The sequence below is a fragment of the Schistocerca nitens genome, chromosome 9 (genome assembly GCF_023898315.1).
Source record: "Schistocerca nitens isolate TAMUIC-IGC-003100 chromosome 9, iqSchNite1.1, whole genome shotgun sequence".
Classification (NCBI taxonomy): Eukaryota; Metazoa; Arthropoda; class Insecta; order Orthoptera; family Acrididae; genus Schistocerca; species Schistocerca nitens.
This window is the reverse complement of record NC_064622.1, coordinates 434,803,005-434,819,537: the sequence shown is the minus strand read 5'-3', so window position 1 is coordinate 434,819,537 and position 16,533 is coordinate 434,803,005. Positions and strand designations below refer to the sequence as shown.

General features: G+C 39.2%; 1 protein-coding gene across 1 annotated transcript in view; it reads left to right on the top strand.

Annotated features, from left to right (window-relative positions):
- Positions 1–16,533, top strand: part of LOC126203616 (PHD finger protein 12) — a 73,928-nt gene that overhangs the window by 25,959 nt on the left and 31,436 nt on the right. The window contains exons 8-11 of the mRNA XM_049937982.1: positions 9,616–9,786; positions 12,950–13,069; positions 13,198–13,349; positions 15,689–15,876. Of these exons, the coding sequence (XP_049793939.1) occupies positions 9,616–9,786; positions 12,950–13,069; positions 13,198–13,349; positions 15,689–15,876 (631 nt within the window). The remainder of the gene's footprint in view (positions 1–9,615; positions 9,787–12,949; positions 13,070–13,197; positions 13,350–15,688; positions 15,877–16,533) is intronic.

The window sequence follows — 16,533 nt, the reverse complement described above, 5'->3', positions numbered from 1 at the left end:
TGCTATCTGGCAGAGCTACAGTAGGGGTATACATTTCTCCCGCTGCCTGACAATTTTCATCACTTTTTAAAGAAATACTTGCACTGTGCCTAGAATGATGTTTAAACCATGAGGTCACAGAGTGCTATCACTTTCCAGTAGCAAGGGCAGGAGTTCCCCCACAGGAAGTAAAAACCCCCAACTGTCCTTTCAACTAACATCTTTTGCACTTCACCGTGGCAGTGGAAAAGAAAACAGTCGCTGAATGATGACTTCCATAACTCAGTGGAACATGAATGAATTCAAAACTTATATGGAGGAACTCAGACTCCTGGATGACCTTCGCAGGACAGAGCTAACGGTAGGTTGGCATTATTCGTTAGTCACTCATGCCACATCTCACGTGTCCCACAATCAGCTTCCAGGTGGCAGCTGTTGTCATTGGCTCAGTGTGTGTCCCGCCTCTTGACCTACTTGCGGCTGTAATTAGCAATTAGGCAACTCTTCTGGCCATTACCACTTGCTGGGGATTCTAATGCACATTTTGTGCTCCTAAACAGAGGTAAAGCAGTGTATTTCAGCCCCAGTGCTAGTTTGTTCTCAACTATTGACTCTTCATTTTATTCACCTGCCATGGAAGACATTGGAAGCGGACACTGATCTGCGCTGTGGTGAGTGCATTCCTATTTTGATTCACTTTGCAGGTAGAAGAGAACCTGAAAGACAGCCACCGTAATAGATGTTCAGCAGTGCGAACTACATACTTTATAGCTAGTTGACGTAATGCTTCCTTTAAAACTTTCAACTACTTCTGGTTCTTTCAGCTTATCCCGGTCCTGTCTCATTAATTTCTTACCTTTCTGTAGTTTCTTCATTTTTAATCTGCTGTTCGTGACCAGTAAATTATGGTGAGATATGCATATGCTCTTGGGATTGGTTTGCAATTAAAATTAGTTTCTGAATCTGTGTTACCATTATATAATCTATATTTTCAACTGTCCGCATTGCCTGTAAGCAGCTAATGGTCTGGATTTCATTGTAACCTCATTATATAATATATCTTAAACTTTCTAGTGCCTCTAGAACATTTCCACATATAAAGTCTTGTTCCGTGAGTCTTAAACTAAATGTTAGCAGTGATTAAAGTTCTGTTCAAAACTCTACCAGGTAGTTTCCTCTTTCACCCCTTTGCCCCAGCCCTCTTTCTCCTACTGTTTTAACTTCTGTTCCTTTTCCATACTATTGACTTCCAGTCCCTCATCAGAACTAAGTTTTTGTTGGCCTTAATTATCTTAATGATTTCTTTTATCTCATCGTACTTTCTTTCCGTGTTCAGTATTCAGTTGCCTAAAGATCTAATAGGCACATAAACTTGTACTACTGTTTGTTTTGCCTCTGTGTCTTATCGCAGTTGTGATAATGTATTCGCTATGTTGTTCGTAACTGTTCACCTGCCTTCCTCTTTTCTTATTCATTATTATTTCTTATTCATTATTAGGTCACATTCTAATTTACCTCTGTTTTAATTTGAACAATGGAAAATCCAGGATGAAATGTAACAATATTATGAGAAGGAAAGTTGCTACTCACCATATAATGGAGATGCTGAGTCGCAGATAGGCCCAACAAAAAGACTCTTACAATTAAAGCATTTGGCCATTGGCCTTCATGAACAACACACACACACACACACACACACACACACACACACACACACACACACACACACACACACACACAAAGGTGCGCGTGCGCACACACGCACGCAAACAAACGCAACTCACACACATGACTGCAGTCTCAGGCAACTGAAACCACACTGTGAGCAGCAGCAACAGTGCATGATGAGAGTGGTGACTGGGTGGGGATAAGGAGGAGGCTGGGGTAGGGAGGGGGAGTGATAGTATGGTGGGGGTGGGGGACAGTGAAGTGCTGCAGGTTAGATGGAGGGCAGGGGAGAGTTTGTGGGGGGGGGGGGGGAGTAGTGGAAAAGGAGAGAAATAAAAAGACTGGGTGTGGTGGTGAAATGATGGCTGTGTAGGTCTGGAATGGTAACAGGGAAGGGGCTGGATGGGTGAGGACAGTGACCTTAGTTAGTCACTGTCCTCTCCCATGCCTTCTGTCTAACCTTCACCACTTCACTGTCCCCCACCCGTACCATACTATCCCTCCCCCTCCCTACCCCAGTCTCCTCCTTACCCCCACCCAGTCGCCACTCTCATCATGCACTGTTGCTGCTGCTCACAGTGTAGTTTCAGTTGCCTGAGAGTGCAGTAGTGTGTGTGAGTTGCGTTTGTGTACGTGTATGTGTGTGCGCGCGCGCATCGCGCACCTTTTTGTGCGTGGGCGCGCGCGCGCATGTATGTGTCTATTGTTGACGGAGGCCAATGGCCCAAAGCTTTAATTGTGAGAGTATTTTTGTTGTGCCTATCAGCGACTCTATTTTAATTTGTATTTTTAACCCTGCACTCATATGAACAGAAGTCTTGTTCTGCCTGTCACCACACTTAGTGATATCCACTGTTTTTAACTTCAACTTTTCTATTTCTGTTATTAAATTCTCTAACTCACCTACTTTAGTAAGGGATCCCGCATAAAATGCCAAATTTATTTTTTCTGAGTTGTCCCCATTTGGAGATCTGAATAAGGGCCTAGTTATTTTTGGAATATTTTACCCAAGAGGTCCCTGTCATCATTAAATCATGTGGTAGAGTTGCATATCCTCAGGAATTATAATGGCTTTAGTTTCCTCTTGCTTCAGTCATTCACAGTACCTGCATAGCAAGGTGATAGTGGTAAATATCACAAGGTCAGATCAGTCAGTCCTGCACATCGTTGCCCATATTGCTACTGAAAAGGCTGCTGACACTCTTGTGGAACCATATGGTCTCCACAGATACCCCTCCGATGCTGTTACACCAATGGTCTGGCTGTTTGCTTCATTGAGGCACACAAGCCAATCCACAATGTTAGGCTCCTTTGTTTGGTGTCGGAGTGGCTAGAGATATGCCCCCGTAATCTGTTATTCGACATGTGTAGCAAGTGTTCAAAAATTTTGTGAGGGATCACGACTCCTCCACAAGTTGTTCGAAGACAAACTGTAATGATCACACGGCTGGATCTTCCTCATTTTTTATATTTGTGATCAGTCAGCTACATGTTTCTGGGCAATGTTTTGGTACTTTTATCCATTTACTCTTCATTTCATAATGTAGTGTTAATTTTGAGACTAAAAGAAAATTATTTCGAAGTGTGGACACATGGTCAAGTTAGCATGGAGTCATGCATGCAATAACTAATATTTTTATTCTTTGACCTAATATATCATATTAAATTAGAAATAATTTTAATTAACTAAAAGTAATATTTTCTGTGGTTTAGGCTTATTTGCCTAATATAATTTTTAACTCGAGACAGTATTGAAAGGGCTGTGTTGGCATTGGTTGGTGTCAGCCGTCCCATTATGTCCTGACCAAAAGAGCAGTTCTCGACTCCCTCCCTGAAATTGACATTGTTATACAGTGTCAAAAAACAACATGCATGTTTACATGGTACTCCACAACAACAGAATATTACGCACAGAAAGACTTCTTTTCTCTATACTTAAAATGCACACATTTCAAATTCAGCAATGAAAAAACATTTGTTGAGTGCCTGAAAACCATCATCATCATAATCTGAATGTACACTCTCTTGAAATTGCAAAGCAGTTGCAAAGTTATTAAAGTTATCTTCTTCAGTTCATCATGTTATGTTTCTAGTGAATCAGTTTCAAAATACAAATACTTAGAGTGTGTCGTAAATAATCTTTATGTCAATACTTTATAAAAACTGTAGTCTCAGTTACTTTTTTTTCTTCTTGGTCACATGTCTTGGATGGAAGATTTCCTTGTCAGTTACGTAAGGATGCTGTGAGAGAAGTGGGCTTTCAGTTCATCCAGAGTCCCAGAAAACCAGAATCTGTTCTCATTTTTAATCACTCTATCTTCCCCCCACCCCCACTCTCTCTCTCTCTCTCTCTCTCTCTCTCTCTCTCTCTCTCACACACACACACACACACACACACACACACACACGCACACACCAGTGTTTTATGTTTTGTCTGCATAAGCGTTTGTTTCTCTTGTCAGCCAAAATGGATATATGTTTTGAAGTTATGTCAGTTTTTGTCCCAAAGTAGAATTGAAGCTTCTGTTTTAAATGTCACAGTACAGGGCTCATTTTTAGGATGATTCACTTCACTGTACCTAGTCTTTGCCTTTGAACAGTCTGCAACATGCCTTGTTGTCTCTTCAATAGGTACCAGAAAGCATAGCATCTGTTTTTTTGCAAAATACATGTCTATTTTTTTTGAAAAATTTGGGCCGGTTTCTTCTTTTTTTAATTATTGTTTTGTTGTGGTCTTCAGTCCTGAGACTGGTTTGATGCAGCTCTCCATGCTACTCTATCCTGTGCAAGCCTCTTCATCTTCCAGTACCTACCGCAACCTACATCCTTCTGAATCTGCTTAGTGTATTCATCTCTTGGTCTCCCTCTACGATTTTTACCCTCCACACTGCCCTCCAATACTAAATTGGTGATCCCTTGATGCCTCAGAACATGTCCTACCAACCGATCCCTTCCTCTAGTCAAGTTGTGCCTCAAACTTCTCTTCTCCCCAATCCTATTCAATACTTCCTCATTAGTTATGTGATCCACCCATCTAATCTTCAGCATTCTTCTGTAGCACCACATTTCGAAAGCTTCTATTCTCTTCTTGTCCAAACTATGTATTGTCCATGTTTCACTTCCATACATGGCTACACTCCATACAAATACTTTCAGAAATGACTTCCTGACACATTTTATATCCTCTCTACTTTGACCATCATCAGTTATTTTGCTCCCCAAATAGCAAAACTCCTTTACTACTTTAAGTGTGTCATTTCCTAATCTAATACTCTCAGCATCACCCGATTTAATTAAACTACATTTCATTATCCTCGTTTTGCTATTGTTGATGTTCATCTTATACCCTCGTTTCAAGACACTGTCCATTCCGTTCAACTGCTCTTCCAAGTCCTTTGCTGTCTCTGACAGAATTACAATGTCATCGGCGAACCTCAAAGTTTTTATTTATTCTCCATGGATTTTAATACCTACTCCGAACTTTTCTTTTGTTTCCTTTACTGCTTGCTCAATATACAGATTGAATAACATCGGGGAGAGGCTACAACCCTGTCTCACTCCCTTCCCAATCACTGCTTCCCTTTCGTGCCCTTCGACTCTTGTAACTGCCATCTGGTTTCTGTACATATTGTGAATAGTCTTGCTCCCTGTATTTTAACCCTGCCACCTTTAGAATTTGAAAGAGAGTATTCCAGTCAGCATTGTCAAAAGCTTTCTCTTAAGTCTACAAATGCTAGAAAAGTAGGTTTGCCTTTCCTTAAATCTAGCTTCTAAGATAAGTCATAAGGTCAGTATTGCCTCACGTGTTCCAACATTTCTATGGAATCCAAACTGATCTTACCTGAGGTCTGCTTCTACCAGTTTGCCTGTTAGTATTTTCCAGCTGTGACTTATTAAACTGATAGTTCGGTAATTTTCACCTCTGTCAACACCTGCTTTCTTTGGGATTGGAATTATTATATTCTTCTTGAAGTCTGAGGGTATTTTGCCTGTCTCATACATCTTGCTCACCAGATGGTAGAGTTTTGTCAGGGCTGGCTCTCTCAAGGCTATCAGTAGTTCTAATGGAATGTTGTCTACTCCTGGGACCTTGATTCTACTCAGGTCTTTCAGGGCTCTGTCAAACTTTTCACACAGTATCGTATCTCCCATTTCATCTTCATCTACATCCTCTTCCATTTCCATAATATTATCCTCAAGTACATCGCCCTTGTATAGACCTTCTATATACTCCTTCCACCTTTCTGCTTTCCCTTCTTTGCTTAGAACTGGGTTTCCATCTTAGCTCTTGATATTCATACAAGTGGTTTTCTTATCTCCAAATGTCTCTTTAATTTTCCTGTAGGCAGTATCTATCTTACCGCTAGTGAGATAAGCCTCTACATCCTTACAATTGTCCTTTAGCCATCCCTGCTTAGCCATTTTGCACTTCCTGTCGATCTCATTTTTGAGGCGTTCGTATTCCTTTTTGCCTGCTTCACTTACTGCATTTTTGTGTTTTCTCCTTTCATCAATTAAATTCAGTATCTCTTCTGTTACCCAAGGATTTCTACTAGCGCTCATCTTTTTACCTACTTGATCCTCTGCTGCCTTCACTACTTTATCCGTCAAAGCTACCCATTCTTCTTCTACTGTATTTCTTTCCCCCACTGCTGTCAATTGTTCCCTTATGCTCTCCCTGAAACTCTGTACAACCTCTGGTTCTTTCAGTTTATCCAGGTCCCATCTCCTGAAATTCCCATCTTTTTGCAATTTCTTCAGTTTCAATCTGCAGTTCATAACCAATAGATTGTGGTCAGAGTCCACATCTGCCCCTGGAAATGTCTTACAATTTAAAACCTGGTTCCTAAATCTCTGTCTTACCATTAGATAATCTATCTGAAACCTGTCAGTATCTCCAGGCTTCTTCCATGTATACAGCCTTCTTTTATGATTCTTGAACCAAGTGTTAGCTATGATTAAGTTGTGCTCTGCGCAAAATTCTACCAGGCGGCTTCCTCTTTCATTTCTTAGCCCCAATCCATATTCACCTACTACGTTTCCTTCTCTCCCTTTTCCTACTACCGAATTCCAGTCACCCATGACTATTAAATTTTCATCACCCTTCAGTATCTGAATAATTTCTCTTATTTCATCATACATTTCTTCAATTTCTTCGTCATCTGCAGAGCTAGTTGGCATATAAACTTGTACTACTGTAGTAGGCGTGGGCTTCGTATCTATCTTGGCCACAATAATGCGTTCACTATGCTGTTTGTAATAGCTTACCCGCATTCCTATTTTCCTATTCATTATTAAACCTACTCCTGCATTACCCCTATTTGATTTTGTGTTTATAACACTGTAGTCACTTGACCAGAAGTCTTGTTCCTCCTGCCACCGAACTTCCCTAATTCCCACTATATCTAACTTTAACCTATCCATTTCCCTTTTTAAATTTTCTAACCTACCTGCCCGATTAAGGGATCTGACATTCCACACTCCGATCCGTAGAACGCTAGTTTTCTTTCTCCTGATAACGACGTCGTCTTGAGTAGTCCCCGCCCGGAGATCTGAATGGGGGACTATTTTACCTCTGGAATATTTTACCCAAGAGGATGCCATCATCATTTAACCATACAGTAAAGCTGCATGCCCTCGGGAAAAATTACGGTCATAGTTTCCCCTTGCTTTCAGCCGTTCGCAGTACGAGCACAGCAAGGCCGTTTTGGTTAGTGTTACAAGGCCAGATCGGTCAATCATCCAGACTGTTGCCCTTGCAACTACTGAAAAGGCTGCTGCCCCTCTTCAGGAACCACACATTTGTCTGGCCTCTCAACAGATACCCCTCTGTTGTGGTTGCACCTGCGGTACGGCTATCTTTATCCCTGAGGCACGCAAGCCTCCCCACCAACGGCAAGGTCCTTGGTTCATGGTATTATTATTATTATTATTTAAATGATTAGATGCACAAATTTAAAAGTTTGTCACACTGCATGAGTGAGGACACACAAAGCCTTAGTTCTTTGAAACTGAATGTTTCAAAAATTAGAAACGTGCTGACTGGGAAGTTTTTGACTGGAATGTTTGCTTTTGCAAAAGCTTCAATGCCTTTTCCTCCCTCTATGAAATTTGTTTGCCTCTATTTAACCTTTTAAAAAGATTGTTCTATTAAAAAGCCGGAGCAGTTTCCACTGGTAAACTACATACATCACCGATTTAAGAGGTTTCTAGACATTAATTGTCTTTTCCCGTCCAATTCGGTTATTAAAAAAAGCAGCAGACTATTAATTTCTATTTTCTTAGGAATTCATAGCCGTACGACGCATGCTTCACAATGCTACAGATAGAACTGACAAGGCACTTAGTGTAGAAGTAGAACCGGGAGTACAATAACTACATTGTAACATAACGGAAAGAATTTCGGTGCTGTCAAGTAAGTTACAGATTTTGTTTTCCAATCACTATAGCACAGAGTGCGGGCACTTTAGGCTACAGTGGCCGATGGCTGCGAGCTTAAACAAACTATAACATTGAGTGCCAGTGGGGAGAGGAGCGGTGTAGGAAAACAAGCCCTGCCTCTCTTTCGCAAGGTAGTAGCCTACAGCAGAACACATTGTTACAGGAATCGCCAATCTCTTCTGGTGTTGTAAGGTTCATAATTGAAATTTGGAGTGGACCAGTATTACTTGTTTCACTTATCTTCAAAATGAGATAAGAAAAGAAAACAGAACAGCTAGCAATGCACAAAATGAAGTATTCAGGTGTGTCTGTCACTCAGTTGCTTGTAGAGGTTGGCAGGATATTGTTAATGACATAGTTCAGGCGCGACCTCTAGCGGTATTTGATACGACCACAGTTCAAAACATGATCGACCTAAATTTTCACCTTATAAGTGTGCACATTGTACCATCTTTTGAACTTAAGTTAACAAGCAAGTGTAGGTGTGTGTTTGTTATAAAATGCTAGGTCCCACAGCTGAGTAGTATGTTACATTACTTGGCATGTATTTTAGATAGACCATTCAACTACCCATGTTTGGCATGGCATCAGATCATTGGGAGTGTTACGTTCGTACACTTTTTATTTTGCAAACAGGTTCTTATATATTTCACCTTTCTTAATTGGGCTTTGCCAGATGATGTGCAATACCAATAACTGAAAATTGGTTACTTTTTGATATTTATTTGCCAAAAATAAGCTGTTTCGAGCTGTCTGATAAAATAGTTCATCTGGATACAATTCACCGTGAAATAGTGTCCATTAAAAAATTTCACATTTTGTGGCAGAATTTGCATTTATTTCATATCACAAAATGGCAATTTTTCTGGTCCCTACTCATCAGTATGTTTTTGCACCACTGCAGTTTGTTGTGTGTGTTCAGATTTCCAGTAGTCAAAAATACATTATTTTTTGTCACTTTTCGATTAATTACATGCATTGGTAGAGTCTGCACTATCTCTTGAATTACTAAAATTACTTTCTTCCAAATGGTGCTGAATTCTTGTGGTTTCTTCTTCATATGGGTCAGGCATGTTGTCACTCATTGAGCTCACAAAATACAGTTTAAATGTCTGTAAGTTCAGATATTGGGCTCAGTTTGACAAATATACCACTGGTGTCATCTACTGGTAAGACCACACTACTACTACTACTACTACTACTACTACTATTACTATTACTGCTAAAGCATTCTTCTGTAATACCAAATCTCAAATGTTCCAAGACTCCGTTTCCTTATTTCTTAGCTGTGTTGTCTTTAATTGTATTATTCCAAATACCCACATTGGAAAAATAGCATCTTTTGTTCCAGAACTCTCCTACCAACATTCGATTCGATCTCTCAGATATTGTTACCATGTGATGACGTATTGTTAGAACTGCTGTTGCATTACATTAATGACTGTATTTTTAATTGTTGTTGCATGTCTAAAATTTGCATATATTAACTCTTTAGCAGTTTTGTAATGTCTTTGTTATACTCAACAGGATTCACATCTACTAACGTCATGCAGAGTTTCAGAAAGACTGAAGTTATGGGAGCAGTATTCTGGCCCAATAGACCAGGATGCTGTAAAAATAAATTTCATGCGCAAAGCACACAGGCAGTATCCTCCTTTTAGAATAAAAGTTCACTTATCTGGGAGGAACAGGGTCAGGGTAAGTAAATAGTTTCATACTTGTGCTCTTTAATACTCCCTTACTATAATAAACATTGCTGAGTTTCATGAGCACAATGTCACTAAAACTTGTCAACTGTTGGTGGAACATACCAGTAAGCTGTTGGTTGTGCTCCAGTTCACTATGGCAGCTAGTGCAGTGCAGTGTGTCTGCCAACAGCTGACACAGTTGTCCAAAGATGTTGAGCCTATGTCTTGTTGAAATATTGCAGTGTTTTGGTGACAACCATTCCATTCACAGCCAATTGCCTTCGCCCTCCTTGTCCAGTCCAAGTTAATGCTCAGTCCTAATAATTATTGTTAATGGGATGTTAAAACCTGATTTTTTTTCCCTGACCTATGGTGAAGTGCCCAACAACGTCAACAAAAAAATTTAACATATTTCTGTTTCTGTACAAACAAAACATAAAGCTTCATTGAATTGTCATAATTTGAATGCTGTGCTAAATTGGGGGAGAAAGACATTTCTCCCCAACGAAAGTAGCGTGTAGTGCATTATTGTGCCTGAGTGTAGTATTTAACTGAATACAAATGAGAGTTATAGAAGGACTAAATATTTTATTTAAGCAAACTGTGTTTGCAGTAAACACAACCATTCACCACCTAGAAAAAGTGTTGAACATTTAGTAACCACATAAACAAGATATTGTTGATGAACTTTTAAAGGCACCTACCAAAGATTGATGTAATGAAAGGTTTTCCCTCTCACAAAATCTCAAAAAGATTCACTTTATCAGTAGAGGAACCTTTCCATAATGTTTGTTTTAGGGTAGAAAAGAAGCTGTAGATTGTATTTTATTGGTGCTGTTGTCTACAAAGCAGCTTATGTATATGACTCTAGACAAGTCAATTTAAAAGTGCAGAGTAAAAGCTATCATCCTGTAAATGTGACTTTAAAAAGATTTTTTGAATGTTTTGATCTCGGTAATGCTTTTATGTTTTCTAGAAGTTTGTTGTAAAATTTAACTCCCTTGTAGAAAGTACCAGTTTTGCACCAGGATGTGTTAATTTGGCTCAGTGTAAGTTTTTTTTATGCCTGTTAAAGTGGTGATGAATATCACCGTTTTTTTCGCCTGTAATCTACAGTCCTTAACCTATTACATTTATTTTTAAGACTGTAAGGTTTCCCATATTTCAGAAACATGGTAAAAGAGGAATACTAGTATTCTAGTGCAATAGGTTTTTTTCCCAAACTGATTATTCTGTGCTCAGTTCTTTTAGGACAATATTTACCAATTGCTGTAATTCTTCCTTACTTTCCCCTTTTAGTAGAACTGTGGTGTCATCTGCAAATATGATCATTTTATGAGCATCCACATTTAAATATAGATTATTCATGTACAGAAGGAGCAGAAGGAAGTCCCAGTACTGATCTTTGAGAGACACCATATTAAATTACTTTACAGTCTGATAGTGTTCAGAAATAGTTTTTGGTGGACTTCAGTGTTCCTGATGCACACTGCTTGCTTACAGTTGCTCAGGAAGGAACTGATCCAGTTGTTGCATAGGTGCCGAATACATATTTTACAGGCTTTGATTGCAGAATCTAATGATGCACAATGTCAAAAGCTTTCGATAAGTTGGTGTATAACCCTGTTGATTCCTGTTTCGTGTCGATAAGACTTAGTATGCCACTGAAGCGTTGTTGACTTCTTACTTCTGAATCTGTGTAGATGATTACTTAGGATACTGTTTTTATTTTCAGATTCTATAAGTTTGTCACACATAACTTTTTGTAATATTTTTGAAATGCAGGAGGAAACTGTGAGGAGTATTGAGTATGTAATTGATTACTCTCTCTCTCTCTCTCTCTCTCTCTCTCTCTCTCTCTCTCTCTCGTGGTGCGCACGCGCGCGCGTGCCTAACCCCCCCACCCCCCCCCCCACCCCAACACACACTTTTTTTTACAAACAAGAATAACCTTAGATGTTTTGTAATACATCAGAAAATGTACCTGCTTGAAGTGAGCAGTCACATAAGTATGTGAGTATTTCAGTTAGTTTGGTGCACTCTTCTGTAAGATTTTAGCAGGGGCACCACCAGTGTCAGCATAGTTCAAATTTTTTAGTCTTTTTCTTCTTTTGGTACTTCATCTTGTGAGACAGAGCCAATGTACATTGATCCTTGATGTGCACCTACTTTATATTCGTTGACTTGGGCATTCGCATTTATCATATACTGTAGTCAGCAACACCTGTGAAAAAAATGTATGAATGTGTTGGCTACCTTGAAGCCAGGGTAATTTCATTTTTATTTGCCTAGTTCATTTTGTATAGTTCTAGCAAAATAGGCTTGCTATCTTTGAGGCTAAAGTTTTATGGAGAACAGGTACTACTATTGTAGATACTGACCAAAGTGAAACTGGAAAATAAATTTCCCAGCTATGATTAGGTCATTAAAAATTTCTTTTCTGAGTCCATTTGTTACTGTGGAACAAACACTGGTCTCGGCACTATTAATTTTGTAGCAGTTGGCTAAACAAAACTGTTGAATACTACACAAGTCCACTTGGATGAACTACATGAAAAAATATGAGATGAGAGTTATGTATTGTGAAAAAAAGTCTCTTCTTCAGCACAGTGAAATTGGTTGTGGGTAAGCTGAGGAATTTGAAATTGTTTGAAGTTCCACCCTATTTATCAGGTGTGCCACTTTATGTTTCCCATGTACTTTCACATCCAGAGAATTTGTTGGTGGATAGTTATGTCAGCAGTTGTTCAGAATTTGGCAGACCAACACCACATATTAGAGATGGAGAAATGTTGATCTAGGTCCATTTTATACCCCCCCCCCCCCCAAAAAAAAAAAAAAAAAAAAAAGAATTGCTGCCAAGCAGGGAAATTTTCACATGACCTTCATAAATCAGAAGAGACTTCCTACATGTGTGCATATTGCCAATATAATATTGTTAATGTAAGTTAGGTCTGGGTAATTGGTCATGTTAATTAGCCTTCTTTGAACTAACATGCACCTACAATTATTGTAAGTTGTTTAAGCTGCAACAAATTTCCAATATGTTGTGTAATATTGCTGTATTTTCGTGCACCAGTTACAATTATTTATTTGTTATTATTTTTTTCATGCTGTATAATCCTTTGACTATTCCAATTCTGATAATATAGAATTGTTTACTGTGCCATTAGGTTCCAGACTCTGTTAAAGCACAGTATCGTTCTCCACCAGATATGATACCATCTTTACGTCAGTTCCTCAGGGAGCAAGAGGTTGCTGCACGCCTTGCTTCCCCCCATGAACAGGAGCAGGTTTGTTACCCCACATACAGTCTTGTGTAGAAAGTAGCATATTTGCTGCCATGTATAACTATTATGTACTACTTTTTGGTACTCTGTTAATGGGTTTGTATGTCACATTTATCTTATTTATTTTACAGTGGCTAAGCAGTGTGATGTCACTACAAATGACTGTTGCATGCAGTGAAAGCAGTGGCAGCTGTTCTGGTTCTATAGCCAGCAGGGAGAAAATAAAAGGCGATTTTTCATCAGAGTCACATAGTCGCTCTCATTTGAAAACAGAACGATATGGGTACGTGTATCATTTTCTTGCCAACTGTAACATGTCACTTAGTTATAATAAAAAGTGTTTGTATTCATTAATCTTGCTGAGACGATAAATATAAGTCCATGAATTATATAAATAGAAGATCAAAGATGACACAATTGTTTTAAAATATTTTTGGTAACTGTTAATATCCAACAAGATACAAAATCATTAGTACATTGTATTTGTCTTGCTTGATAATGTACATCCTCAAGACAAATGCAATAGATAACTACGTAAAAAAAAGCATTGACTTGCGTCTTACTAAAAAAAAAAAAAAAAAAAAAAAACCACCTGCCTTCTGCACATAAGTATGCAGCTGGAGGTTGTAGACAACTGAAGAAATAGCATGAAAGAGGATATAGAAGTGGTATAGATAGTACTAACAACCTGGTCCGGCTTTGCATGGGTAGCATTAAGTATCTACGGCCGGTTGACTTTTTTGGCATAGCAGTATTATATAACTTATACAGTTTAAGCAGAGCAGGAAAGTTGTCAGTAGACACAAATGTTATCTGCTCAGTATTTAATTGGTGTTTGGATTGATATCTCATGACAATGATGGGAAATACAAGCTATCACACTACCCAGCCCACCTGACTGCTGCAATGGTTTGGCATGAGATACGGCCACATGCCAGCCAGCCAGCCAACCAACCAATTGCAGTGCTCTCTACCCAGCTTAAGTAGAGTTTGGCATGAGCTATGTCTGCAGTATCTAATATATCCATCAGTGCCAGTTGCTGGGAAGTCACCAGTAGCTCACCCCAGCCTCCTGGTTGAGATAGCTTGTATCGACTGAGTGTTGCAATTGGATGGCTCTGTGCTTGCAAGTCTCCCTCAGGAATCAGTCCTGATTTCAATGAGATCTGACATTCGTCACTAAATGGCAATTTCATCATTTTCACAGGAGTGGCGGATTTAAAAAAAAAAATAAATAAATAAAAAAAATAAAAAAAACCAGACAGAAACAGTAATGGGGGACTTCAATTTCTGTATGTATAGATGGATAGAATGATAGAACACTGTTTGACCTTTTGCAACATTGTAGCCACCACCAAGTTATCAGTTTGTATGAATGGACATAGGCAGAGGATGTATACTGGCAACACACAATATCCTGTTGCAGAGCATGCTCTACAGCATGACAGTCGTGATCTCGGTGCCTGTTTTACCACATATGCCATGTGGGTTCTTCCCCTGGATGCCAGTTTCTCAGAACTTTGCAGGTGAGAACTGGCATTATGTCCTCAGTTGCCACCACCCACCTGACTTTAATTTATGATAATTTCTTTGCTCTCAGCATTGCTCCTTAGTAACTCTTCCTATCTTCACTACCTTTTAGTTTTCTGTATCTTTTATTTTCTGACCTGTCTGTTCCCCAACCACATGCAGTACACCTAACTTTCCATTCTTATTAACTTGTGCACAATGTTTTGTCAATAATATCTGTCTTTCTTATTACCCTATCTTCCACCTTTGAAAGCTCTCAGATTTTCAAATCTGTCATGTGTAATACCCAATAATCAGTCTTTCTTTCTCATTTCGTCCAGTAAGTGTCCCCCAACCTAAAGATCTGAGCGACTTTTCTGATCCCTCATTTCCTAAGCTTCGCCAGTCCTTTTCCTTCATCTGTCCTCCTCCCCCTTCAGTCCTTCTGTCAGAAGAAGAAGCCAAGGGCTCCGAAAGCTTACATATTTCAGTGCCTTTGTATGTGTTTCTTCCTGCCACTACTTGATTAAGTAAATTTTGTATCTATACAAGTACTTTATATTTTCAGAAATTGATTATGGGCCAGTAACTGTGACTACAGTGATGAGAAAGAGAAGTATGAAGTGTGTGTGTGTGTGTGTGTGTGTGTGTGTGTGTGTGTGTGTGTGTGTGTGTGTGAGGGGGGAGACTATTTCTGCTTGTCTGTGAAGGCTTTGGCGAGGCCTTCTGTGTATTATTGCCAAAGTCATGGTTTCTTTCATATCAACCACAGATTTCAAGACTGTATCAAAAGGAATTTTTATTGTAGAAGTAATAGCAGCTATGTTGGCTGTTGATTTTACATGGGCAGAGAATCCTATGACACCATCTTTTAGTAGAATCATGCTTGTACCTTCATGACCTGGCACTTCTGTGTTCCCAACTTTTTTCTCTTCTTCCCTCCAGCTCCCTATTTCTCATTCTTCAATCCATATCTCTTCCATGTAGCAACTGCTGACTCAGGTTGAACCACAGTAGATATCACACAAAGAAGGCAAAGTTAGAACTATTGCTCACTCATTTGCATTTGTTGGCAACAATTATTCATATTGTCCCTCTTGGTTTTCATTGCAGGTCAGCACCAATTTTACAACCAAGGCAAGGCCATCCACTTACATCTGTTGTTAGGCCTCAGCAGTTAGGTTGCAGGGAGTCCCCTGAAAACATTCAGGATGATAATTCTAAAGTAGCCGATAACGCTGTTCTCAATGGACTCCAGAAGTCACATGTTGCTAATACGTTCAAAGGCCTCACAGCAGGATGTAAGTACTTCACATCTTACGTTGTTTATCTTATGTTACGGGTTGTGTTCTCAGTGCAATGTATCTTCAGCAATTTGAGACAAGAAGACACTCTTAAATTTATATCCCAAAGAGAGAGCCTTGAACGCATTTATTTAAAATACTGATGTCTGTTCTAAATATGTAATTATGAGACTTCAGAACATTTAAAAGTGTGCTTCTTGCATTTGTGGCTACTGCTGATATTATGAGTACAAAGAAACAGCTTAATTATAATTTATTTAATAACAGTAGCAATGTTGGGAGACAGATGACAGAGTGTGGCAGAGTGTGTGTGGGAATTTCAGGTTAGAGTTTTGTCAGTAATATTTCACAATTTTTCAACACCTTTGTAAGCAATGTTTATATATGCACATAAAGTTCAAATGTAGTTAAAAGTTTTAAAGGTTTGATAATGATGCAGGTCAAAGCTTGTTGCCTATTACCAAAATGCCCATGAAGGAGAGTTGTGTAGAGGTTTTCGTTGTTGTAACTATTGAATTGCAAGAAGTGGGTAGTCAAAATGATGGTAATGAAAGATAGTAACCAGACTAGGAACATTTTTATTTCTCTCTCTCTCTCTCTCTCTCTGTGCGTGTGTGCATGCATGTGTTTGTCCTGCCCAATTTCGACTCGCTC